This window comes from Cyprinodon tularosa, unplaced genomic scaffold (assembly GCF_016077235.1).
Source record: "Cyprinodon tularosa strain WSP-4 unplaced genomic scaffold, ASM1607723v1 ctg111, whole genome shotgun sequence".
NCBI classification, from domain to species: domain Eukaryota; kingdom Metazoa; phylum Chordata; class Actinopteri; order Cyprinodontiformes; family Cyprinodontidae; genus Cyprinodon; species Cyprinodon tularosa.
In genome coordinates, this window is record NW_024037905.1 from 275,948 (window position 1) to 302,186 (window position 26,239).

Genomic DNA, 26,239 nt, shown 5'->3' on the forward strand with positions numbered 1-26,239 from the left:
AATAATTTATAAATAATTTGTTTAATTTGAAGGCTATTTATAGCTGGTTGTAAGTTTATTGAATCAAATATTTTATTTCAAGTGGGGAAAAATCCCATAAATAAAGAAAATTCGGGAAGAAGTGGTACTTTTCAAATTTTAAGAACTTTAAAAATATTTTCTTAGGGCAGAAAATAAATGAATTATTATTTGTGAACTTTTATATGCTGATATGCTAAAGGAATTACATCTCTCGCTTTAATAATTCCCTTTTTTATGAAGCTTTATGACATATGTGCTGCTTTACCTTATTCCTTATCTCCTCCCAATTCTGTACACATTCCTGTCAGAAGCCACTGGCGGATAGGATCAAACCATCTTGGAGGGGTGGGGGGGTTGCTATGTTTTCTATGTGTTGTAAAATATATCCTGTAAATTTTTATTGAATATAAAAAAATTATAATGTGTATTTATTAAATACCCTTAATGATTTGTAAAGCTATTTAACTTTATTTTGTCTTATTTCGGACATGAAGGGAAGACCGTATCCCCCCGTTCCCAGATTTTGGAGCCACTCTAACTCTGCCATGTTGGATGGAGCTGGCAGGCTTCTAAAACGGCAGGACTTACAAGGAAAGTTTTCACCTCGTCCCGTCTTCGCTCCGCTGTCTCATTTTCGACCTCATTGCAGGGATCAAGGAGACGTCAAAGCTACACTCCTACACCGTGCAAGCCTTCTTTAATCTCCGTGCATCTTTAATCTCGGCGGAGGAGCGGAATACTTCAGCGCCCGGTGGAGGAGTCGGAGACAGGCCACGGATGACCGGGGGATTGTTTATGTCTCTTTGCTGGGCTCCTACAAGCAGTCAGTGGGCGCAGACTTCATAAACTGAGCCTGAATAATGAGTGGAATACCGCCGCAGCGGCGGCAATCCAACGTCGGCTCCACAGTCCTGTCCCCGCAGGAAAATGAAATCCTTTTTAACCAAGTTGGCCCCAAACGCCTCGTAAGTTCATATTGATGGATTCTTGCATAAGAGCTGGCTAAGAAATGTGGCTAATGCTGCTAACTTGTGACGTCCTGATAACTGATTTGTGAGTTCGTGCCCTACGATTTTACGACTTCTAAGTCAATTAACTGATTATTCTTGGGGAATTTTTGGACTTTGGGGGTTTTAAAAGAAAACTTTCCGTTTGGTTTACATCAAAGTTGGGAGTTGAAATCATCCAGGAAATCCTGACATTCCGCCTTCAGTAGCCTAACCGCCGAGAGCCTGGAGTTAACACAGCCGGTGCTGTTAAACCAATCAGAGGGGGGGGGGGGAAGAAGTGATTTCTGTATTCTCATTACATAACGTGGCTGCTTGTTTTCGGGAAGTGTGCGTCCACCTAGAAGAATGTGCAGTGGAGCAGAGCTGGGTGTTTTTTTTAGAAAAACTCTTCCCAATGGAAAGCAGACCCTAAAATCTGGGAGTAGCCTCCTGTTCTTGCACCATGACCTCAGCTGAGATGACAATGTGCAATGTCACTATTCAGTTTCACTAGATAATCCTATATTACATAGAACATTCTTCATTTAACTGCTTTATTCTCACATCCTGATTGACGGTGCTTGACGCTTCTTGCATGGTTGGTCCCCTGGGACTCGCAGGGGCGGAACTAGATGGGGGGGCAGGGGTGGCCATGGCCACCCTTAGCCAATCTGTGGCCACCCTTACCATTGTTTCCCTCTAATACAGATAGGGGCAGCAGTAAGGCTACGTTTACGCTGCAGACTGAAATAACCCAATTCCGATTATTTTTTTATTTTTTCCATATGCGACCTGGATCTGATCTTTTTATGACAGTCTGAACACAGATCTGATTTTTTTTTTTTTTTTCAATGCAATCCAGGCTGTTTGAATCCGATCCAAATCTGATCTTTTCAAATGCGACCTGTGTCTGAACAGCCAGGTCACATTCATCCGACCTGAACGTCATTAATACCAGACAGTGGTCACTCTTCTGCTTCTTGCTACCTAGAAGTGTCAAGAAAAACAACAATGGTGGATGATGATGTGGAGAGTAGTATTTATGTTTAACCATCTTGGAAAGATTGAGTTTTTAAGGTTGGGAAAGATCGCTAGATATTCTCTGGCACTACCATCCATGTTTACTTCCATAAATACAGAGCACGCTTGCTTGTGACATCATTGCGTCCTCTACTGCTATGCGGGACACTTAGGTTGTATGAAAGCAGTTCAAACAGGAGATCACATACAAGTCATGTATATTTGGAAATGTAAACGGCAATGCAAAAGAAAAATTGGATTTCACTAAAAATCGGAAGTGAGCATCAAGGCCTGCAGTGTGAACATAGCCCAAGACACACTAGAGGAATATTAAAAACATTTGTATTTTTCCTCTATTAACAATTACTTGACAACAAAAACACTGTGGTTAATTATGCACATCAATATATAATATTAAAGTACAAAATTCAAGCAGAAATAGATTTTGTGTGTTATGGGGTAAAGAGAAAAGTCATCTAGGAGTCTTCAGTAAAGTCATAGATAAATACCCATTTTCATAAAAACTTATCAATTTATGCAGAAAGATTACTGATAAAAATAGGTAAGTAATGACAATGGAAAAGATGTTTGCCCAAAACTCAAACCTGACAGAGTTTTATCCACTATATTTCTGTCTAGAAAGCATGGTTGTTTGAATATATTTTTCTATTTGTTAGCAGAGGCTGTGGGAAAGAATAGTTTGTCTTTATCTAGAAAATATGGGTGTTTTGCTCGTTAATTTTCCTGTTGGGACCGTGTAGATTGACCCTGAGATTTTGGTGCCTATCTTCTTTCGGCCACCCCTCTGTCTACAGTGCTTAGTGCCTGGCCACCCTTATAAAGATTCTCTGGCCACTCACCCCAGCAAGTTTAAATCTAAATGCAGTCTCTATGCACAATTATGGATGCAGCATAAATGGTGACTTGCGATGTAATCAAGGCTTTTAAAAACAAATCAAATGCTTAGACAAAGAGCAATGCTGGACATATTTAAAACTGCTAAAGCTCTTTTATATTGCTCTTTGTCTCTCTTCTATTGTAGTGGGATTGTGAATAGAGATGCTGAGATTATTTTTATCCATTTTATTAGCTGTCATTGAACTATTTCTACTCCATGGTGTTAAACCATAATCTACTTTTATACTGAAGTTGAGTGGGGAAAAACTTCTTATAACACCCTATATCTGTTTGATTTTGATTAGAGTCTCCATTTAGGTCTAAAAAAATATATAAATTATTGGGGTCATTGGTACTGAAACTGTTAAAATGTTTCCTGCAGTGCAAAAAACATTCAAATTTGCAACTAGGTTAATGTTTTAAAATGAGGTTTCCATTTCCAGTGGAAAAGATAACTATATAAAGTTGTACCTTCAAAATATATAATTATTTTTTTAGAGTGAAATATGAATTTTACTCTTTAAAGCTGTGGACACCGTTTCAGACAGATGATGATGCAAAGATCCAGAAAGTCACAGTTATAAGCAATTTAATAGATTTGTTTTTAAACTCTTGTCCTAAAATTAAAGGTAAAATGGCTCCATTTGCGGAAAAAGATACTAAAAAATGTCGACAATAGCCTCAATCATTGAGTTTAGTAACAGCCCACTGCTGCTGTTCGCTTTTAAATGTTGTTTCCTCATCTCTCTGACACAAATAGCAAACTAAGTTTCCTTTACTTGATAGCAAAGCTCAAGAAATTGCATTTTTTTTTAATATTACATTTCTGTGTCAAAAGTGGTGATATGATTAATTCTTGCAAAGTATTTTTCTGACTGATTTCCCAGCTGTCCTTACATTATTAGCTGTTAGCAAAAGCAAGGAGGAGTTGAAGTAATGCATCCATTAGTTAGCAGTCAAAGGCCGAGCCTTACTGATGCCTTTTATTGGATCCCATTTATTAATGCTTGTAAATAACTCTCTGATGTTAGATCAATAGTTTGGACGACGGCCTGAACTTATGCTGCTTTTTGCAACAGCAAACATTTAATGATTTACCATAAAATAGTGTATTATACATTTGAGAGTTGACGGGTATTGAAGTAACTTTTTTGACTTTATGTTTTAAGATCATAGTTCCATGTCCATCCTAATGTTTGCTCTGGTCCGGCTGTAGGTATCATTTGCCTTAAACTTGATGACGAGCTGAGGTTGTAGAAATGGAAATAAGTGTTTTTCTAAAACATAAAGCCTATTATTTCACTACATTTTTGACTCAAAAAGAAAGGAGGTCTTTGTGCACAACTGTTAAATATGCATGGTTTAGCATAAGATCCTTGAATTGTGACATCAGTCAAAATTATTCCAGGATGGATCATTTCATTGCAGTAGTTTAAAACAGAAAAGTAACAATTGTTTCTAATCCCACTAGAAAGATGTAAGATTTAAAAAACTAGCAATACCAAAGTAAAAATTAAAGATATTTCATTGGTTCACCCTTTAAACGTCTTCTGTTTCAAAATAAGTCACCTGTTTGCTCTTCTGCTCATAAAGTTGTTCTCAGTGGCAGTTGTTTTTTTTATTTTTCTTAATATCATGCTTTCTCAACCCCAGACATAAATATTAGATTCTTCTATCAAGGGTAGTACAATGCCGATGTGTCGCTGCCAGATTTTGCATGCATGCATCCTTTACTGTTGCTGTTTTGCACTCACAAAAGCTGCAGTAATAGTTGGAATTTAATGTATTGTGCATCTTTCTTCGTGTGAAGTTGAAACATTTGTGAACGGGTTGATTCATGTTGCTTGAAAGCAGAGAAAAGGTTGTTTTGTTTTTTTCAACCAGCTGTCTGGCAGTGTACAGCAGCAAGTAAATTTTTTTTTGTGATAGATTAAATGACTCTCACCTAATATAATAACTCTCCAGTCAGTGTGGATTAAAAGATTTTTGGTTAAAGTCAGCTGAAATCTTTTCCTGCAGTTTCATAGTTGATTTAACTCTGTCTATTCTCTGGTTACTTCCTCGTGGCGATAATAGTTTCCTGTAATTCTGCACAATAAAGGTGCTCAGGCCAGTGAGCCGTTCCATCTCTTCCTCTTTGTAAACGTGGATCAACTCGCTGCAGGTGAACCAACCACGGTTCCAGGTGTGCGCAGAGACTGATCGCTTTGGGAAAGCCCACATTTCCTGTCTCATGACAGACCTGCATGAGGTCACACGGTGACATGCCTAACCTCCTTTCATTTCTTTACACAAGAGCACAGGTTTCTAAGGTGTGGCCTACAGCTTAGTAACCTGTTTGAAATCCAGTGACGACGTGCCTCTGGCTTCCTGGCTATGTTATCTGGCAGCATGCGACCAGAGACGTGGAATGGGGAACATTCCTCCCCAGTTCCACACTCTTGTGTGTTTCTGTGTCCCATGCAGAGACAAAGTGTTTGTGACTGAGTGACGAAGGGGAGACTGGGGGTGATTGACGTTGTGTCTCCATGCTAGATCCAATTAAAATGGCCAACAGTGAGTGATGTCTTGGCTTGCAGAATTATTGCACATTATGTAATGCACTTATTATGCAGGAAATCTAAGAAACACAGAGTCCTCTTTGTTTAGTCACTTCTCCTGTCTCAGCAGTCTGGTTTTACAGTAAATTATGAGAAAAGAATTGAGTTTAATTAAAATCTATGCTTGCTTCCTTATATTTGGATATGAATGGGATTTTTTTTTTTCTTGTAAAGTATATAAATAACATTTGTTTGGGATTGGTGCTGTGCTTTATTTACTGTAAACCCCTTTTCTTTTTTTTTTAAAGGAGCAGATATTAGCCTTCTCTTCCTCAACCTCGAGGGTGTAGAGGAAAAACAAAAATGTAATTGATTAATTCAGATGTAATAAAGCACCAACATATCTAAAAGTAGCCGGACTCTGGCCCCTGAGAACTGGAGTTTGACTCCTCTGCTCCACCTGTTGCGGTAAAGTGGAAGCAGGAAGTAAATTCCTCTAAACATTTCTGATTATTAAGAAACAAGGACAAGGTCTTGGAAAAGTTGGCAGAGAAAACATGTTTCGATTCCAGCCTTTCCTGTATTTCCAGCTCTGAATTGGTATAGAAGAAGAGAATTGGGAAAATATTTGTTCCTTTTTGTGGTTTCTTTCTCTTTGCAGGACTCCTTCCTTCTTCGCTTAGGTTCTTTCCTCTGTTTCTTTCTTAGAATTCTCCTCTTCTGGTCTTCTGATTCTCAGTACCTGTGATTGTCTTTTCCTTTGTTCCTTTCTTTCAGGCCTTGTGTCCTTCTTTATTTCTGCCTCTGTCCTTCCATCCTTGCTCTCCTTGTGTAAACACTCGAAGCATCAGCCTTATAATAACATATATTTGTTGTCTATATCCTTTTTTAAATTTATCTTCCTCTCTCTTTCCCGACTTCCTCGTTTCCCTATTTTTTCTTTCTGTGATTCATGCCAACTTTTTCACTTTATCCTCTCCTCTTTTGTTTCCTTCCTACTACATGTCCCATATGTTCTTTATTTCCTCTTTTTCCATATAGTTATGGTGATTTTTTTATTAGTTTAAAGTGAACAGTAAAGGACTGCCGATTCTGGGAAGATGTTTAGGAAAAGTCTGGAATCTGGACCTATAAAAGTGTAGGAACTGTGTTTTTATTGTATTTTCAATCTTTGATGGGTTGATGATAAAACTGATTCTGATTTTGTGATCTTGTTCCAATAAAAAATAGAAGCGCACATATCAGCCTTCAGGTTTTAGTTCATTCCTAGTTGGATGAAAGTTTTATATCTCAAAGGCAAGAATCAAAGTAGCTGTTTTTAATGGGACAGAATGTGTCTGGTTTTCTTTATAGTGATGCTCTAATCTTGTTGACATGCCAGACACTGACAGGTACATGCTTAACAACGAACTCACTGATTGGTTTACTCATTAGTATTCCTCCTGCTGGTTCCAGCATCAGAAGTGGCGTCTCATTGGGCAAATGGTGGAACAGCTCCACTTCTGCATGCGTGTTTGTGTGGACTGCCTAATCAGCAGTCGTGTCCTACAGGAAGTTCATAGTCGACCTCCTCTGGATTTTTCTTCTTTTTTTTTCTTTTATTGGAAGGGGGGGTCTGTTTTCTTTTTCTTTTTGCTGGTTCAGATTTTCTCATTGCCTTCTGTTGTTTTTCCTGAGTCATCTATTTTTTATTTCGCTTAGACAGCTTAAGTTTTAGACATTTAGTTTTCTTTTCTTTGCCTGCCTGCAAATCACATTTACGATACTTTCCTTAGCATTTTTCTTAATGTCTCTGTAGCTTTTACAGGGAGAGAGAGACGGCCTGTAGAGCTCAAGGGTTTTAGAACAGTGAAGTCATCTTGATCTGAATAAATAAGGACAGACTGTGCAGAAGTTAGGCTTACATCACTGGATCATCGCTATGTTGGAGAAGTAGTACATGAATAAAGAGGCCGTTTGGTGATGTCACACACCCCCCCCCCCTTTTTTTTTCTGCAGCCTTTAGCTTTGTCAGGAAAAATCAGAGCTTTGTGGAGACATGAAGCTCTTTGACAACATTGTGATGCATTAAAAAAATACTCGTAAAGCTGTTGCATAATATTACCAAAGGGCCTGCAAGCATAATAAGAACATGCTGCTTCTATGTCATTTAATTTCTCACTTTTGGGCGTTTTTTGTTGAGTTTCTTAGGGCAGTTTGTGAGCAGATGTTGTTGTAAGCAGTGATTCCTGGAACTGGGTGCAGTAATGCAGACCAAAAGCCCCACCAGGTATTTCCTTTCCTGATGCTCCTGCTTTCATGTGTGTGTGTTTGTGCGTGTGTGTGTTTTAGTGGCTGTGAAACCAGATCCAAGCCCCAAACGCCCCAAGCAGCATGTAAAAACTATAGGAGGCTAATCTGGCCTTATGATCTTGCTTCTATGCTCTACAGGTGTTAGCCTATGGCAGACTTTTCCACTCTGAAGCTGATGAGCTTTCTGTAAGTCAGACTCCTGTGGCTTCATTTGCAAGAAAACAAGGAAGCCTTCAGTGTTCTGCTGCAAATTTCAACGCGATGTGTTGATATGGCAGATTCTGCTCCAGAGATTGCTGGGAAGTCTGCTTTGCTTATCCTCATATGGTTTAAAGGAGGAGGCGAACACAGGTTTAGGGTTACGTAAAAGCCTTTTGTGTTTTAGGCTTCGGATGAATATTATTTTTTTTGCTTTTAATACCTTTCTAGTTGGGTACTTTAATGCTGTTATGATTAGAGCAGATAATTATTTAAGCTAAAGGATGTCACCATCCGACAGCGTTGGGGAAACACAGGAAATGCTCTAAAAATAAGTAAACATTTCTTAAAACGTTTATTTAATATCAGCATTTGTATTTTTTTGAACTTATACCCTTTTTCACTGGCCAAAAAAAACATCTTTTAGTTGCGGTGAGAACAGCTCACTGACTCGTGTCTACCAGGGTCAAACGACTCTGCAAGCAACCCGTGCTAAAATCACCTTAGCTCTGATCGGCGTGTTGTGGGAACACCAGAGCCCGGTTGACCTGCTAATTTAGCTCAACCTGCAGACCTCAACACACTGCACCAGTTGCATCTGATCTAACAGGCCAAAACAACATTGTTTACATCCGATAAACATGGCGCAGCGCTGGTAAGAGAGATTTGGACAGATAAAAGAGCAAAACACGCTTACTCACCCTTGCATCCTTACGTGTTGCTCTCCATTGTTTACTTACCTGGTTTCTGAGACACTGGTGACATCAACGCTAACCCAACATGATGGTGTCACCAGACGTGCAGCTGTGGGAGGACAGACGGCATGCAGCTTGCCAGCTACAGATTAGAGCCAGCTTTTTTTGCCAGTGTGAGGGGAGCCAAATGCCGATTGTTACCGGGTCGACTCGTGTTTGAAAAACACGCAGTAATCCGGTCTTTTCACTGTGAAAGAGGCTTTTAAAGTAAGCTAATGGAGTTTTTTTTTTTTTTTTTTTTTTTTTTTTTTTTTTTCAATTCTAAACCTAAATAGGGCTGAAACAATTAATCGGATTAATCGAATATTGAAATAATCGTCAATGAATTTAGTAATCGATTAATCAAAGACTGGAGCATAGAGACTCTAAAAGATGCCTTTAGCCGACAAAGCAACCCAATTGGATCAATTATACCAAAATTGTAAATTAAAATATGTAAATATTTTGCTCTATCCATTGAGTGATGGCCTAGTGGATAGAGCAGTGCACTTGTGCTCTGAAAAGGTTGCAAATACCTTCACCTAGTTTAATTTTGTAAAAAGTCTTCTTTGAGGAACCTTTTGGCTGTACGATTATTAATCGATTAATGGAAAAAATAATGCCTTTGGAGAACTGTATTACCTATTAAAATAGAATGGAAAAACACATATATCAAGAGAAACTTCCTTACTTATGTTTAAGTTTTTGCTGCGTACCATCATGTTCTGCAGTGAAAAGTAGTAAGAACAGAACTGTATGATGGGGATGGAAACCTCAAGGATTGGTTTGACCTTCCCTTAAGGCCAAAACCAGATCTGTTTTTGTAGTGGCTCGGATACCAAAGCTCATAGATGGGATGAAGAAAATTATTTGATAAATTATTGAACTTTCCATTTTTTTTTTTTTTTTTTTAACTGCAAATTTCAACAGTTGTGTTGCAATAAACCTTGCCACTCTAGTTTCCAGCCAAAGGCTGATGTTTTTGTCTTTGTATTAATATAACCAAATTAAATCCTTCAGAGTTTCCCAAGGTTTTAAAGTTGGATCTCCACTATTCCAGTTATCCAGTCTCCATTAGCATAATCTCATCTATACGAAGGTTTTGAGCTGTTTAAAAATGGAAAGCATTAAAGATGGATTTATATTTGGTACTAGGGTTGATCCACTGTTGTCGCCAAAGTAGAATGTGGTTTGTATTGAATAAAAGGTAATAAAAGGGTTTTTTTTCTGAAGTAATTTGAGCTGTAATAAGCCCAAATTAAAAAAAAAAACAACCTGCGATTATCTTAATATGATTGTAAAGTAATTATCAAGACCTACATGGCTGCTTTGTTTGAAAGGCTCTATGATTTCAGTAAAACTCTGCTTTCCAGTAATGGATTTGACCTTTTGGCTCAAACTTCACTGTCATCTATGCCCACTGCTGAGGGAAATCTCTGAGGAAGATCACATTCGGGGGACAAAAATAACTAAACCTCTGATCATCCTGAAGATGATCACCTCACCCAGTATTTTTTTCATGCGTGTCTGATTCTGTGGTTATCTTTAAAAGTGCAGAAACCTGATTCTCTTCCATCCTTCCCTCCTCTAGGCATTGGCTTCAGGAGTGGTCCAGGTGTTCCACGCAGACCGTAACGGCAGCTGGAACAAAAAAAGCTGCGGGGCGGCCTGTTTGGTCAAAGACAACCCCAAACGCTCCTATTTCATCAGGGTCTACGACATCAGGGTAGGTGCTGATATGTTTGTATTTAAGCTGTGGAGAGGGCCCACTATGAATGTAAAACGTGATTTACACCCACTTAGCAGCTAAGAATAGCCTTAATGGTGTTTTGTATCAGTCTGATCATTGCTGAGCTAATTTTGTTCATATAACAGCTTGTTTTTTTCTCTTCCACAGGAGTTTAGGATGACATTTGAACAGGAACTGTACAATGGATTCACTGCTAACCAACAGAGACCTTACTTCATCACATTTGCTGGAGACGTAAGTCGTCTCTACCTGTTTTATTTTTCCTGGTGTCCAAGAGTAGTTCTTTCATATCATTGGTGTGTTCCCACTTGAGATGAACCATGATGATTTATCTCCATATGTTGAGTCACATGTTGGTGGGTGCAGTGGCCCACTTTGCAGCATGTTGTGTGTGGGATTGCTCACGATGGCGGTGAAGCTTCGTTCCCTCGCCTTATGCGTCATTAACTGAGGCTACATTTTTATCGTTTTGTTTTTTATCCATGTGCTTTCTCAGACGTGCCAAGTGGGTCTGAACTTCACCAGCGAAGAGGAGTGCAGGCGTTTCTATAACACCGTAATGGACCTGACAATGAGGAAAAGCAGGAGAACCGGTACCACCTTGCTACTTATTTACCCGCTTAAATCACCACTTACACCATTCCTAACAGAAGTATTTACACACTCTGAACTTTTTCACATTTAGTCATGATGGTGCCGCATTTCTTATTGAATCTGGTGGAGATTTCATGAGATGTTCCAACACAAAGTAGCACATCATTACATCAAGGATGTACCCCCAAATAAAATACATTCCTGTTTGCTTTTTCTACCATTTTTGAATATTGTGCTACTGAGTTTTGGTCCGTCACATGAACTCATCAATGCGTGTGGAAAAGTTCATGGTGTGCTAGGCTAAAAACAGTGACGAGATTAAGGCATTCTATCCTGTGCAACGACAATTTTTACCTTGTTCAAAATTATTTAATTATTAATTATTGTGTAATTATTACAACAGCTGTTAGTTTAAACTTCTAGGAGCACAGAATTAAATGCATGTCTAAACTTGTCAATGTTTAAGAGCTGATTTATGATAACAATTTGTTTTTGTTTTTTCTTTAGCTCCTCTGTTCCTCTCCTTAAAATCTCTTCCATTCTCAGTCCTATGTTGCACTTTAAAAAAGTGTACATTTAGTAAGAAAATCAGGAAGATACAGGTGCCTCTCCTTAAATTTAAACATCTTAAAAAATAATTTCTATTTGAGTAATTCAGGTCAGATTCATTCTATAAAGGGATTTATTTTAAGTGATAGTGTTCATTAACTTAAATCCCACTGATACTGAAAACCTAAAATCCATTTTTTAAAGAAGATTTTAAGATCATACATCTCCAATAAAGCATTTGAAAGTTGAATGGCTGATAATGGGAGTGCAGGGAACGGGGAAAAGGTCGAAGTCTGTACTAGAAAAGCCATTGAAGAGTAAAAATTACAAGTATCTTGATGCTGTTATTGATCCTAAATCAACTCAAACTGCTGATACTGTTTAGGACGTGAGCGTAGTCATTTTAGATGGCTGATATTTCTATTTAAATTACATTTTTTCACTGGCATTTTTTAAGAACTTCAAATTTTTTCAAAGCACATTTTCTTTTTTCTTTTTTTATCAGCTGTAAGCCATAATCATTTAAATTTATTGAATTGAATACTTAAAATATATCCCTGTGACTTTAATAAACCTATATGATCCATTTAATCTTTTTTGCATTGAAATCCTGTAAGGCTGTTATTTGCTGAAAATGTCATCTTTGTCTAACAACACTCATTCTTCAGCACCACTATCATTTTTTTTTTGTTCAAACTTTGGACCATGCTCTGTCTTATCTTTCCCTCGGACTCATACTTTCCCCGTGCTTTTATAAACTTATCAACACCTCTTCATCACCGCTGTCGTCACAAGCTTGATTTTAAAACCAGTTTCATTTTAACTCTTTAGCTCATTTCATTGTCTTTATATCTCTTCTCTTTTGAATCGTCTGCAATTTATGACTAACGGCATTCCCTTTTTAAATTTTAACTTCTGGAAGTCAAACATATTTTTGAAGTCACCTTTTCTACCTTGTTTTCCTTGCTTTTTATGCACAAGTATATCTTTTCAAACTGTGACTTGGAAGATTCGACTTCTAAACTCTCTAACATCAGTTTTCTTGCTGACTCCACTCCAATTACTGACTCCTCCGCCGGAAATGCAAATACCCGGCACTCTTCTTCCACATCTGGGCACTCTTTGGCGCTCTCTTCCTTTCTCCACTAATTAAAAGAAGGATTAAACTCTGGATTGTAATGATGTGATTTATTTTTGTTCACAGAGAAGAGGCGGGAACCTCCAAATGGTAGGTTTTTGATTGTCTATTTTGAAATGCTGAATACCACATCCAAATCCTACATTTTAAATTTTTCTTGGTGAAAATCCATTTTGCTGCTGACAGAAACTTGGTGATTAACGCCCCCCTGTGGTTGCAGTAAGCAATTACACCCAAATACTTTGACCAGATACCCTCAGATCCTTTCTTGCTTTATTTTAATCATTTATTAAATTTTTTTTTTTTATATATACAGTTTGTGTTTTTTCGGGAGTGGGAGGGCTTAATTAGTAGATTAGTAGAGTTTCATATTTTAAAAACAAACTAGCGTCCTTAATGAGTACCTTTTCTTTTCGGCTTTGTTGCACTAAAGTTTTCACATTAGCAAGCAACCTTTTTATAACAGCCTAAAAGAACTATAAGATGCCATTTCCATACACACATGTGGATAACTTGTTGGTACCCCTCGATTAATGAAAATGAAAAAAAAAATACTTTGGTAACAGAAATAACTTAATATTAAAAAGAGGTAAATAAAAATTCTATGAATATTAGCAAATCAAAGTCGGACATTGTTGTTCAACAATTCTTCAAAAATTTAGCATTTAATTTGGGGGGGGGGGGGGGGGGGGGTATGTGAAACAGGCCTAAATAAAAATGGTGACCTTAGAAAAGAATGAAAATAACGTGACCAAAGGGACATCTTAAATCAAGGTGTATTCACTAATTAGTATCACAGGTGTCTACAATCTTGTAATCAGTCAGTGAGCCTATGTACTATATAAGGCTACAGGTAATCACTGAGCTGTTTGGTGGCATGGGCTAAATCCCAAACGTCCCCTAACCCAGGGGTCGTCAACCCAAACGGCTCAAAGAGCCATATTGGACCTAAAAAAACAAAAAACAAACACGGGGTCCCTAAGTATTAGACCACTTTTAAAAAAATGACTACTTGGGCTTAAATATATAATAAGCCTTTATGATTAAATGTTTATCCTGAAGCAAATGTCACATAGCAGCATGAGGTGAGGGAGGAGCAGTGAACACTCATCGCACGCTGCTTCATCGCCCTTCACCGCGCGGTTTAAGTTTTGTTGCATTGATGAAATTATGGAAACGCATTCAATGAATCTTTCTATGGTGGACGTGTTTCTGTTGGGTGGAGTTGATTGAGTCATGAGGAACCAAGCAGGAATTGCGCTAAGACATGTGTTGCAGGCTTTGACCACTGAACTCTATGGCTATGATTTTCATTGAAATAAATGTTTACATATATTATTTAAATGTATTTATTATACAAATGTTTACAGCATTGGGAAACATAATGAATGCCTGTTTGACCTCCTACACACCATATTAAAATAAATAAACAAAAAAAAATACATTTTTCATTTTTTTTAAAGTTCCAGGGAGCCGCAAGGGGGGTGCTAAAGAGCCATGGCTTGCGGACCCCTCACTCACAGCTGTGGAAGGCGCCTGGATTGTATAGGGGGGGGGGGGGGTTTAAACATGAATGGCGTGGCCTCTTCTCTCCAACTGAAAGGGAAAGCAGTCATTACTATGGCAACGCAGTAACTCTTAAAAATAAATCTATCTAGTCAAATAAAACCATTTCAAACAGGATCTTCCATTTAGGAATTAATCGCATCTTGTTTATTTTTACCTAACCAGTGTTTTTTTGCCTTTGAAATCTACACCTAATAGTACTTTAAATGATTTCTCTCATTTAAAAGAAAAGGCTGGCTTTTTAACAGAGGTCCATTGGATTTTCATGTCCGCTGTTTGTTTTGGGTTAAATGTTCAGTTGTCATTTTCCCATCATCCCAGCTGTAGTCTTTTTTTCCCTTCCACCTTCTCCTGTTCCAGCCATTCTCTCCTAATCGATGACCTCAGCCGCTCCCCCTCTTCACTCATTTAATCTTTTCCCCATTTTCATCCCGTCTCTGACTGTCTGCCTCCTTTCCCCCCCATCCTGTAGAATCATCGTGTTTTTGAAACGTCAGAGATTAATATGGGATTATGCCCCGGATAAGTTTTAGTGGTTACGTAAAGGCCAGCAGCAGTACGTCCAGAATCCCTTTCTGGGATTAGATGCAGTTGCGTGTTTTGCAGGGTGAGACCAGGAGCTGGTAGTAGAGGAGCATGGCTGACGAACCCATCCTGGCAAGCCAAACTGAGCGTTGTGCTCCCACCAGTTGGGAATGGAGTGGGATGGATGTACGTCAGCTGCTGGCTGGTGATACTGGACATCTGCCTTTGTAGTTCAGCTTTTGAACTTGTCTTTTTCAACCAAGGTTCATGCAGACAAAGTCTGTAGAGTGGGACTAAAAACAAGAGGATTTTCCCATCTTTTACCGGCTGTATACCCCACTATCCTCCTTGCTGTGAAAACTGGAACCTCTGGAAGTCTAAGTGGACGTCCTTCCTGCTTCACATATTTAATTTAAATTTTTCTTGCATCAATGCTGATTTTCACCTGGGATCCGGTCCAAGAGCTGCAATGATGTTCTGCACAACCTTTCTTTCTGCCCCCTCTGAGGAGCTTTATTCTGAGGGTGGGATTGTAGGAGGAGCAGCTCCGGTAGCTGCTGGTTGTGGTGGGTTGGGTCCAGGCTGTCTTTCTTCATTTCACTGCCTGGTTCTCCCTCAGGATGAACTCTATCCGACTCTTTCCGACCGCCCCGTTGGCACAGAGGGACGAGCTCAGAGCCTGGCTGGTAAAATGCTGGTAGACGTCGGAGAATGGGGAAGGGTGGGAGGGCGATGCGCTCGGGCGGCGTCACCATCGCCTAAATGTTTCCATAACCACAATTCAGATGCTCTCTGTCCAAGTAAGCAGAGTGGAACAAAACAAAGACAGAATATGTCTTTAAACCTGTATCCTAACCAAAGTTTTGGCAACTGGTATCAAAGTCCTATTAGAAAACTTAATATTTGTCCTTTATAATGTAGAGATTACCCAAAGGTGCTCATTCCTGCCAGTTTAAGACTGCTCTACAAAGAATATACCTTAATTTAGATTGGAGTTATTGTCTTGGGGGGGTATAAACAATTAAAAACTAATGATTTTCATTTTAGCCTGTCGCCTTGATACTTACAGAATATACAATGTAAAAACCAGGCTTAATGTTTGAAATGCCTTATATTTATTTGTTTAATGATTGAGGTTAACATTACCATATCCGTACAATCCGTTTCTCCAGGACCGGCGTTGCCCATGGCTACCACGGACATCAAAAACCCCGAAATCAACAATGTTCATCGCTTTCACAACAACTCTCAGGTGAACAACCTCATGCACGCCTCCTTCCCCAGGAGGATCAAAAAGGACAAAGACAAGGGGAAGAGGAAGAGGCTGACCAAGGCAGACATCGGCACACCCAGCAACTTCCAGTGAGTAACCTTTGCTGCTCCTAAAGTTGATCCAGGTCATGGATAGATACAGTCAACTCGACCCACTTCCTCATTTAGTTTTTGTTCTATGACCTTGAGCTCATTAGATCCAACATCTTACTTAACTGCAAGGATATTATAACCTGATTAATGGATGTTAAGGACAAAAAAGGGATTTTAATTGGAATTTAAACAGCTGATCATCTTTATTTCCTGTCCAGTTGGTTAAATATTCTCCTTCACTGCATTCTTTCTCAACTTCTGTTCCTTCCTTCAACCTTTCCTTTTTGCCCTAAACTTTTTCTTTAAACCTGGCTTCACATTTTTTTTTCTTCAATTTTCCTCCATAAACAACAGTTTAGATCTTACTGGATTAACGTGCACTTTTTTGTGTTTTTCTTACAGGCATGTCAATCACGTAGGATGGAATCCAAACACCGGCTTTGATGTAAGCAGCAGTTATTCAGAGTTCATGTTTGTTTGCGTGTCTTCGCATGTCACAAGTGCATGACATTTAGACCTTCTTAAAATGTATCCGTCTGACAGTCAGGCGGTTATTTGAAATTTAATATCAGCCTCTAAACGCTAATCCGGGCTGCGTGCGGGGGAAGAGAACCAACCTGCATCTGCATAATCTGCAGTTCAGGTTCCAAAGAGAACAATCGGGGAAACTGTTGGATCCAAGATGGTAGATTATAGCTCATGCAGGTTTATTAAGCCAAGGACTTAAGATTTTTCTTTTTTTTTTGGTAGCTCATTTATCAGTTGCTATTTTTGCTCCAGAGTAATGGTTCAGTTTCAATGGCAATTCTTTTCTCCTTTTAAATATTTAAAGCGCTTTTGTCAAGTCATGTTCAGTTAAATACTGACTCTAGATTAGAGGAGCCTTATGAAAAGTGGAATCATCATTAAAATGGCTAGATCGTGATCCAGTAATTGTGAAATGAAACCTTCTGACTTTAACTTCAGTATCACAGTGTGAGACTGTCCAACATGGGGTTTGATTTGATGAGCAAAACAATCCAGTTCAAACATACACCACTAGGTGGAGCCAGAGCAACAGGTAGTGGTCTCTTATTTCAGGAAGTTTCCAAGAAGTTTAGCTCAAAACATTAAACAAATGCATCAAGTAAAATGTCTTCTGACCTTCAGCTTTGAATAAAAAAATCATGACTTCTCTAAAAATGGAAGCATGATAGAACAATTTATTTTATTTTTTTACTAAAATCTTTAACATTTACATATCTATTTATGCTAGTGTAAAGATGCACCATTCAAATTTGAGTTATTTTTCAGTTATATTCAGATTTTTATTTTATTTTTTCTTCTAGGAGGGGGCTAGTTTGTATTCTACCACATTTTTGGCTGGCTGTAACCACAAATTCAATTGTGTATAATTTGGATTTCTTTAAAAGAGACAGAATTTAATCCAATTGCCTTCATAAATCCGGTATGGGTAAATAATTTATCAGAAATGAATTTAAATTTAGTATAATACGGCTGATCTTTGCAGCCTCTGAGGTTATTGGACAAAACATTTGTTTAATTATTTTTTCTCTCAACTGTGTTTGTTTGTTAGATGAATAACCTGGACCCAGAGCTGAAGAACCTGTTTGATTTGGCCGGCATCTCCGAGGCCCAGCTAAAGGACAAAGAGACCTCGAAGGCCATCTACGACTTCATTGAGAAAAATGGAGGCGTGGAAGCGGTCAAAAACGAGGTACGGAGACAAGGTAAGACGGTCCCACTGTTGCAACCACACCCTCTGCTCTCCGTTCACATAAAATTTAGATTCACGGTGGGGTTTTACCGTGTAGAAAACAAAACGTAGTTCGAGATGAATTGGAAAAAATAGCTGCTAAATGGGTTCTACTGTCATATTCAATACATTTGAAAATCCAAATGTATGGTCTATGACTGTATTTTACGGAAGAGGATTAGGGCCACTGGAAAAAAAAATAAAGTTAACTGATTTTTAAATTTTATTTCAGTTTAGTATGGGGGAAAAAGTGAGAATTCTGACTTTAATCTCAGAACTCTGACTTTAATCTCAGAACTCTGACTTTAATCTCAGATCTCTGACTTTAATCTCAGATCTCTGACTTTAATCTCAGATCTCTGACTTTAATCTCAGATCTCTGACTTTAATCTCAGATCTCTGACTTTAATCTCAGATCTCTGACTTTAATCTCAGATCTCTGACTTTAATCTCAGATCTCTGACTTTAATCTCAGATCTCTGACTTTAATCTCAGATCTCTGACTTTAATCTCAGAACTCTGACTTTAATCTCAGAACTCTGACTTTAATCTCAGAACTCTGACTTTAATCTCCAAGTTCTGATTTTTTTTGTCAGAAACCTGGCTTTTTTCCCATACTAAACTGAAATAAAATTTAAAAATCAGTTAACTTTTTTTTTTTTTTTTTTTCCAGTGGCCCTAATCCTCTTCCATAGTATTTGGATGTTTTATTTTTAAAATAATAGGAAGTTCTCTTAAATGGGTTGATTGTCTGTAACTGACAATCTAACTGCTGTGGTGGTTCTATCCCCAGGTCCGCCCAGGTGGAGCGGTAGGTTTCTGTGCATGACCTGCCTTTAAAAATGACGCTGCATGTGCAGTGGTGCTCAGAGTCCCACCATGAAGTGTTTGTGGTCTCTGCAGACGTTCTGTGCTGTTCCAAACTTTAATGATACCTCAGCTGGCTGCTCTGTCACAAGACTTGCTGAATATATTTTCTGGTATTTTATTGAACAATATAATGAGAATCTAAAGAATTTCAATACCCTGGTTGACTTTTTTAACTCTTTGCATGTTAATTTATGCAAGAAAGAATAGATTTTTACTTGCAACTGGAACTTGATAACAGTTTGTTTCTCAAGTTTTGTTTATCTAAACCGTTTTGTCACTTTATGACGACAAACTTCAAAGTATTTTGAGGGGATTTTATGCATGGGCCACGTTAACTCTAACATTTACATTGTTCTCAGTAAAATATGCCCAGATTCAGTTGGAAGGGTCTTTCAGTCAGTCTTTGACTAGGCCACCCAGAGCACATTAACGGCTGCTTCTGTAAATAGAGCCAGTTTCTGACATTTTTTTGCCTCCTGCAGTGCTAATCTCTAAATTCTTTAATCTGTATTTTCTTCACCATGTTTGGCTGGTTTTGCTTTATGCTGAGCAAAGAACACAGCGTGCTAAACTGACTTTAGCAGTTAGTTTAAATTTGCTGAACTTTGACCTTAGTGCAGTGAGACACAAACTGGTCCCCGTTGTAGCCTTACAGGCTTTAAGGATTCTGCTGCATAAAATCCTGTTAAAATGCGAACTGTTTATAATGACAAAGTCAGGGAAGTCTTACTAACACGGTTGAGATCAGCTGCAGGTTAAAAGCTGATCCTGTATGGCTTAACGTTTTGATTGCATGGTTTGGTTTGGCAGAGCCGCCTGCTGATGGCGACTTCCTCACCAGAGGAATAAGCTAAATGAAACTCTGTGCTCACAGCAGCTGACATTCGGTCATGAAAAGTGTCCCAGTTTGTTCTGTTTTTAAGGTCTGTTTTGTGTTTTTGTTTTTAGCTCCTCCACCACCTCCGCCCAGGAGTGGCCCTCCTCCCCCTCCACCCCAACATCACAGCTCTGGCGCTCCTCCTCCACCTCCTCCTCCATCCCGGGTTATACGGGGCGCCCCGCCGCCCCCTCCCCACTCCAGGCCTCCCGTCGTGGCACCCCCACCTCCGCCTCCATCCCGTCCGGGTTTGTCCGCTCCACCGCCTCCGCCACCCAGCCGAGGCGCCCTCCCACCGCCCCCCGCCCCGGCTCATGCCTCCATGCCAGTGGCTCCGCCGCCGCCACCTCCTCCGCTTTCTTCGGGGTCATCCAGCAACGGCGCTCCTCCGCCACCACCTCCACCTCCCCCACCCCCTGGACCTCCTCCCCCACCCTCTATAGAGGCTAACGGAGGGGATGGCAAGTCTGCGCTGCTGAGTCAGATCAGAGACGGAGCCCAGCTGAAGAAGGTGGAACAGAAGGAGCGACCGGTTTCCTCCGGCGGCAGAGATGCACTTCTGGACCAGATCCGACAAGGAATCCAACTGAAATCTGTTAGTGCCAATCTCTCTCTTTTTCCAGTCAGCTGCCTGTAGCTGCAAACAATCCCTGAATATGATGGACTTATTGATGATGCTTTCCCATCTTTGCAGAGGGATGATAACTCTGAGCCCGCGCCAGCTGACGCAGCCCCTACAGCGGGCATCGTAGGAGCGCTGATGGCGGCCATGCAGAAACGAAGCAAAGCTATTCACTCCTCGGGTACATAAACATTCAGCATTCTCCATCTGCCATTCTACTCTCTATATACTCTATAATATAGAGAGTACTATAGATTAATTGAATGGATAAAACAATTTTTAAATATTTTCGAAGTTTTTAACTGCTATTTTATAGATTACATTCTTTTATATAAGAGAAAAATTTGGAGCCTTCCCCTATTTTTTTTTATTGGCTTATCATCTTAGATTATTTTATCTAATCTCAACTCTACTGCTACTTTCCCAGCATTCCTCCTGTTTCTAAATAATGATGTTCGTATTTTTATATTACTAATTCATTTCTTACACCAGTTTTAAATCTTTGAAAATATTTCCACCGTCTCCTTATAAATAAATAAAAACAACGATTTCTATGTTTCTATTTCTCCTCAGATGACGATGATGATGACGACGACGATGAGGACTTTGAGGAAGATGATGAATGGGATGACGAGTGAATCTTTTCTTTTTTTCCCCCCTCCATGACACTAAAATTGATCCCAGTTTCTTTAAATAAAATAAAATCAATGACTTCATGATTATAATTATAAATGTTCTATTAGTTTGTTGTACATTTCTTGTTGCCTTTATGCTTTTTTTTTTTTTTTATTAATCTGTGCAATACCTCGTTTAATCTATCAATGTTTGTCGGTCTAATCTTAGAGGTTGTCCTTTATCGTTGATAGGGTTATTTTTCCTTATTTCCTTTGTTCCTATTTTTGTTCCTCTGTTTGCCTTTTTTCAAATCTTCCTTCACACATGATCCTTATTTCTCTCCTTAATGTGCAATTTTAAATGTCTCTTAAGCGTTTGAGCTAAATGTTTGCTTTATTTCTTCTTTCTGGATTGATGATGGTTTACGTGAAAGCGAGACAAGTTGCCACAGATTTAGATATTTGTAACATTAATAGAAAGTGAGAAAAGAAAGTTATTTTCATATCCTGTTGCTCTGTAGTTTATTTTTTACATATTCAAATAATAAATAATTCTAGTTTATTGGTCATATTTTCTTAAGAAAAAACTATGGAAAAAAAAGGAAGATGGCACATTTTGGATTTAGCTCCATTCACTGTGGAATTTAAATTTACTCCAAACTTTGAGTCTTTATATTTTTGCACGGATGAAAAAAGTGGAGCCTTTCTGCGGGATTATAGATTTTAAGGTTTGCATCATGATTTAAAATACATACTTTAAATAATAAGGATATGAACTGGTTATCTGTCACACTATAAACCGTTTTATCTCTGCAACACTACAGGTTAAATTGAACTTGAGCTCATTTGTTCCTTTTTTTTTACACTAGAAAGTGGAGTGTTAATAAATGTATGTTTATTGTAATCAGGTAAATCATCCTGTGATGCTAAAATAAAGATATTTTAGTTTTGCACACTGATTCTTATAATGGGTTCATGCTAACCTTTCCTACATCTCACCATGTTGGTTTTAGCTGCTTTATAATGTAAAAACATCACAGCATTTCTCAACTGTTACTGGGATTGGTGCTCACTGGCATCTTAAAAGTAAACGTTCCCTTTATATCTGGTTCTGCTTTAGTGAAGTTCAGCATAACGGTGCAGCAAGCAAATGGCTGCAAAACCCCTCACTGCTTAGAACAGTGAAATCTCTTATGGTTATTTTTGAGGAAACGGGCATTATTCATTTTGCAACTTGAATGTAATGTTTATTATACCCAGAAAAGTCACTCCAGGAATTAATAGATGTGTAATTTTAACAGGAAAAGCTTCTATCGGCTGCAGGAAACTGACTCTCTTTATTCCAGCCTGTTTAGGAAAGTGTTTTATACCAAAGAAAGATAACATTTCTAACTGGTACAGGAGACTTGAAAGTGGAAATTTGAGATTTGCAAAATAATTAACTTATAATCTGTAAAGCCCAGCCAACTAGCTAGGTTCACAGCTAAAAGCAGTCTTATTTCTGCTACTTTCAAAGCACATGTATCTGGAAATGCAAAATGTAATCTAATAAATAAAGAAGCAGAACTTCATTGTGCAAGATAAAGACCATCTTCTATTTCACATCTGTACTAATTCCGCCTTTCCTACCTAAATAAATCAATTTAAGTAAAATCAGCCTGCAGGGGAATATCTAACTACTTTGATCAGGAGTAAAAAATATGGAAAAATTAAGGTTAATCAGCCTGAATGATCCAGAAACACTGCTGATTTAAATTGGTGTGTTGCTTAAAAAAAAAAAAAAAGCATGTTAAAAGTAAATCCTAAAGAAAAATAAGCAGAAGTTAGATTTGCGTACAGCTATACAGTTTAAACATTTGTTCATAAGGAAACTAAGCTGATGGAAAAACCTTTTTTCCTCTTTTAAGTTGCATTTCTATTGGAAGCTGTTCTAGCTCAACCCCACATTCTAGGTTCAATAAGCAGCTCATTAAGCTCTAAATATTCCTCTTAATTTCCCTTTAATGACGTGTCATTGATTAAGGTAACTTTGAAATAAGATTAACAGGTGTTTGATAATAACCTTAGTTCTTATGCCAATTGCCTGAGAAATAGCAGCTTTTACTGATAACTTGAGTAGCTGACCACCAGATCACAAACAAATATATATTTTCGGGTCCTTTTCTGCTGGTTATGATCTTTTTTTTTTTCTTTTTGCCTTTTTACAAAAAACAAACTGTCGATCTTAAATGTTCTGACCATGAAAGACAAAGTGCCACTTGTTTGACTGGGGTAGAGACCTGTTAAAGTGTAATAAAGCTCTGTGGCAAGAAACAAAGCAGCCATAATTCTCTGTTAGCTACTTTAGGACAGTAAAAAAAAAAATGACACCAGGTCCTTCAAGAGACTTGAGAAGTATTGAACTCTAATGTTGTAAACTCCAATAAAAGTTTGATCTTCACAAAAAATGCTGTGTATAATTTTTCTTTGCACCATGCTTCTTAAAATGGGATTTTTTCAGAAAAAACACATTTTATTGAGGATGTTTTGCCCCATAAGGCGGGTAGGAGTAGTAACTATGGAGGAAAGTAAAGAATAATAAACGTTGCCCGCTCTTTAAATTGATCGCTCTTTATTATGGATGCAATAAATGATCTAAAATAAGGAACCTTTTATTAGCAGGCTATATATTTTTAGGTAATGCCCACATCAGCTGAACCTTCATCAGCTACAGAGCTTATAAAAGGGATTAGAGAAAGAATGGCACTTTCCACTGGTGTTACGACAGAGACTCACAGAAGCTTTTATAGAAGCAGAAGCAGCATTTGGGTTTTGACTTGATGTTATTCATCTAGCTGGGTAATTTGAATAATTTTGTTACATAACATCCTGCATCAATGTTCCTACTTTAGGTAATGGCTCTTTTGCAGGGTAATGGATGCATTCTTGATAATCTGCCTCCTTGAGGTGGAAGGCTTTTTGGAGTAATCGTAAAACACCATTTATTTATTTTATGTTATTTTTTTGTTCGCCATCTTTTAACACTAGCAAGACTTGGTTGTTTTGAACTTTTTTGTTTAGCTTAAAGAAATTCTTATTGCCTTGATTTATATATTTATGCTGTATTTTATTCTTTATTGTGTTTTATTATTTTTTTAGCTATGTTCAGCACCTTATTTTCAACTGTTGGCTGTTTTAAAGCTAATAACAAATAAGGTTGTTGATGATGATGATCAAGAAAAATAAAAAAAAATCTTTAAACATTATTTAAAATCTACTTTTTACACAGACTCATTACTTGAAAATTGCTCAAAACATTACACACACAAAAAAAAGAAATTGCGTGAAAAAAATTCCTTATACTCTTAATAACTAATGGAGTTAGCAAGTTTTGATTGGTATTGCACCCCTTTTAAAATTGCTGACCTGCTGTTTGTGTGCTTCTGATTTTTTGGACAATATATGTTGGGTAATGATTTCCAAGTGGTGGAGATATTCAAACCTCCTTCCCCACATGTATTTTCCTTACAGATTAAGCCCCATTTAGAGGGAATATGTCATGCTTTCTAATAGAATTAAGATGAATTGCCAAATAGTAAGGTTACCACACAGATTTTCTAAATGAGTTTTATTTTTCTTAAAATAAGTGCATTTTTCTTGAATCTAGGAGTGAAAGTGAGTCACTTTACTATTGGAACAAGACAACTTACATTGAAAATAAGTACAAAAAAATCCATTGTTTCATTTTAAGTGCATATTATCTAATTATTTTAATAATTAAAAGTAAAAGTACTCATGCAATCTAATTTACCCTCTTAAGAGTAAATACACTTAATTTAAGACATTTTTAGATATATTGTTTCTGCAGTGTTGGCTTATCACAAAGACTCATTTTTTAAATTTGTGTGAAAAAAATGTGAAAAGTGCAAAATTAGACAGTGAATTGAAGTACTATGATGTGTCAATCAACTTAATGACAGATTGTAAAAACCAGCCTGTATGTTAAAGTTGCATGTCTGAACTCCTATGTAACCCGGTTTCCTTTCACATCATGCCAGCAAACGCTGTGTGGAATACCCAAAGATAGTTGAATATGAGTTCAGCTGTTAGTAGAATGATAATTTGACACAATAGACTCATGCACTGCACCGACAGAGAAATCAGGGGGCATGAGTTTATGGCTGATGATCTTAGCAGCCTCAGTGATATTGTGTGGTTTTCAGAATGGTGCTAACATTCTTTAAAAAACAATGAGACTTCTGTAGAATCCTCAAAGTGAGTCTTTATAGTAGCGATATAATTTTGCACTGTGTTTTATGGAAGGATGCCCCGCCCCTCGGCATGACAAACCCAACTCTGGTTCTGTCAGTTAAAAGAAACCTTGCATACAGCAAGCTTCCTCCTCAAAGCAAAGCAAAACAGCTGCAAAAGATCAGTTAACCACATATGCTTTATATTAAAACCTAAATATAGCCTAAAATTTAATTATGTCGGTAATGACCTACCTTTTAAGATCCTCCTCCTGAAGTCTCTGTTATACTTTGAACAGTTGTGCAGTCAAGGAGAAACAGACAAACAGGAGACCAGGATTAGAAGGCTTATATCTCTCCATGCTTCCAAACAACCCGTCCCATCATAAGCTCTTCTTTCAGTTTGGGTCTTTTATTATGCTTTTTTCGTTTCTTACCAAATATGAAGCGGAAATGTTTCATATCATAAACTAAAAGGCAAAGAAAACATTCCCTCCATTTACTCGATAGAGGATAAATGGTTTTGTCATCTCTAAGAAATATATGTAACTAGATCCTTTTCACTTCACCGGGCTTTAAACAGCAACTCTTCTACATGGGGAAGAGGAAAAAACAAAAACTGAGCCATGAGATTAGTGAAATATTCACTTACATTAACTTTTATATGTGAGCAGCTGTTAAAAAGCATAAACACCCAAGTTTATCTCACCTTTAATATAAGGTAACATTCACTTAGAGAGCAGGAACGTGTCAGGAATGAGTTTTGGATAAATCCAGAGATGGTGCCACAGTGGCTCACTGTATTTATTAGAGAAGGTAATGATTTTAAGTGCACATCTTTTAGGAAAATCTAGGGAAAAACCATCAAACTATGGAGCAGCGCTAAAAAGGGAAATTTGTCTGAGTGAAATTTACTCAAATGTAAGATTTTTTTTATTCAAAAAGGGATAACATTTGCAAAATATAACAGAGTTGAGGGAAATCAGCTCTTTTGAAAGAAAGTAGATTATCTCTGAAGAAGGCTAAAACTGTTGCCCTAAGAGTTTGTCTATAAAATGAAAACCTTTAGCTGAAATATAAATACCCTTATCAG

The 26,239-nt window shown here is 37.9% G+C and overlaps 1 protein-coding gene across 3 annotated transcripts; it reads left to right on the plus strand.

Moving 5' to 3' along the window:
* The first annotated feature begins 546 nt into the window (after positions 1-546).
* Positions 547-21,509, plus strand: LOC119791961 (neural Wiskott-Aldrich syndrome protein-like). 3 transcript variants are annotated; one of them, XM_038298370.1, is made up of 12 exons: positions 548-986; positions 10,283-10,417; positions 10,589-10,675; positions 10,938-11,034; positions 12,789-12,812; positions 15,986-16,175; positions 16,581-16,623; positions 17,755-17,908; positions 18,728-18,745; positions 19,753-20,276; positions 20,376-20,484; positions 20,877-21,509. In XM_038298370.1, exons 1-12 carry the CDS (start codon positions 882-884, stop codon positions 20,939-20,941), a joined length of 1,551 nt encoding a protein of 516 aa, XP_038154298.1. In that variant the 5' UTR covers positions 548-881; the 3' UTR covers positions 20,942-21,509. The 3 variants fall into 3 exon arrangements, with proteins under 3 accessions (XP_038154313.1, XP_038154298.1, XP_038154306.1); XM_038298385.1 differs by lacking the exon at positions 12,789-12,812 and having other exon boundaries at positions 547-986; XM_038298378.1 differs by lacking the exon at positions 18,728-18,745 and having other exon boundaries at positions 550-986.
* The last annotated feature ends 4,730 nt before the right edge of the window (positions 21,510-26,239 follow it).

Coding starts and splice junctions, on each gene's coding strand:
- LOC119791961 (XM_038298370.1), top strand. CDS start 882: ATGAGTGGAATACCGCCGCAGCGGCGGCAATCCAACGTCGGCTCCACA. Junction 987..10,282: donor AAGTTGGCCCCAAACGCCTC/GTAAGTTCATAT, acceptor TCCCTCCTCTAG/GCATTGGCTTCAGGAGTGGT. Junction 16,624..17,754: donor ATCCAAACACCGGCTTTGAT/GTAAGCAGCAGT, acceptor TTTGTTTGTTAG/ATGAATAACCTGGACCCAGA.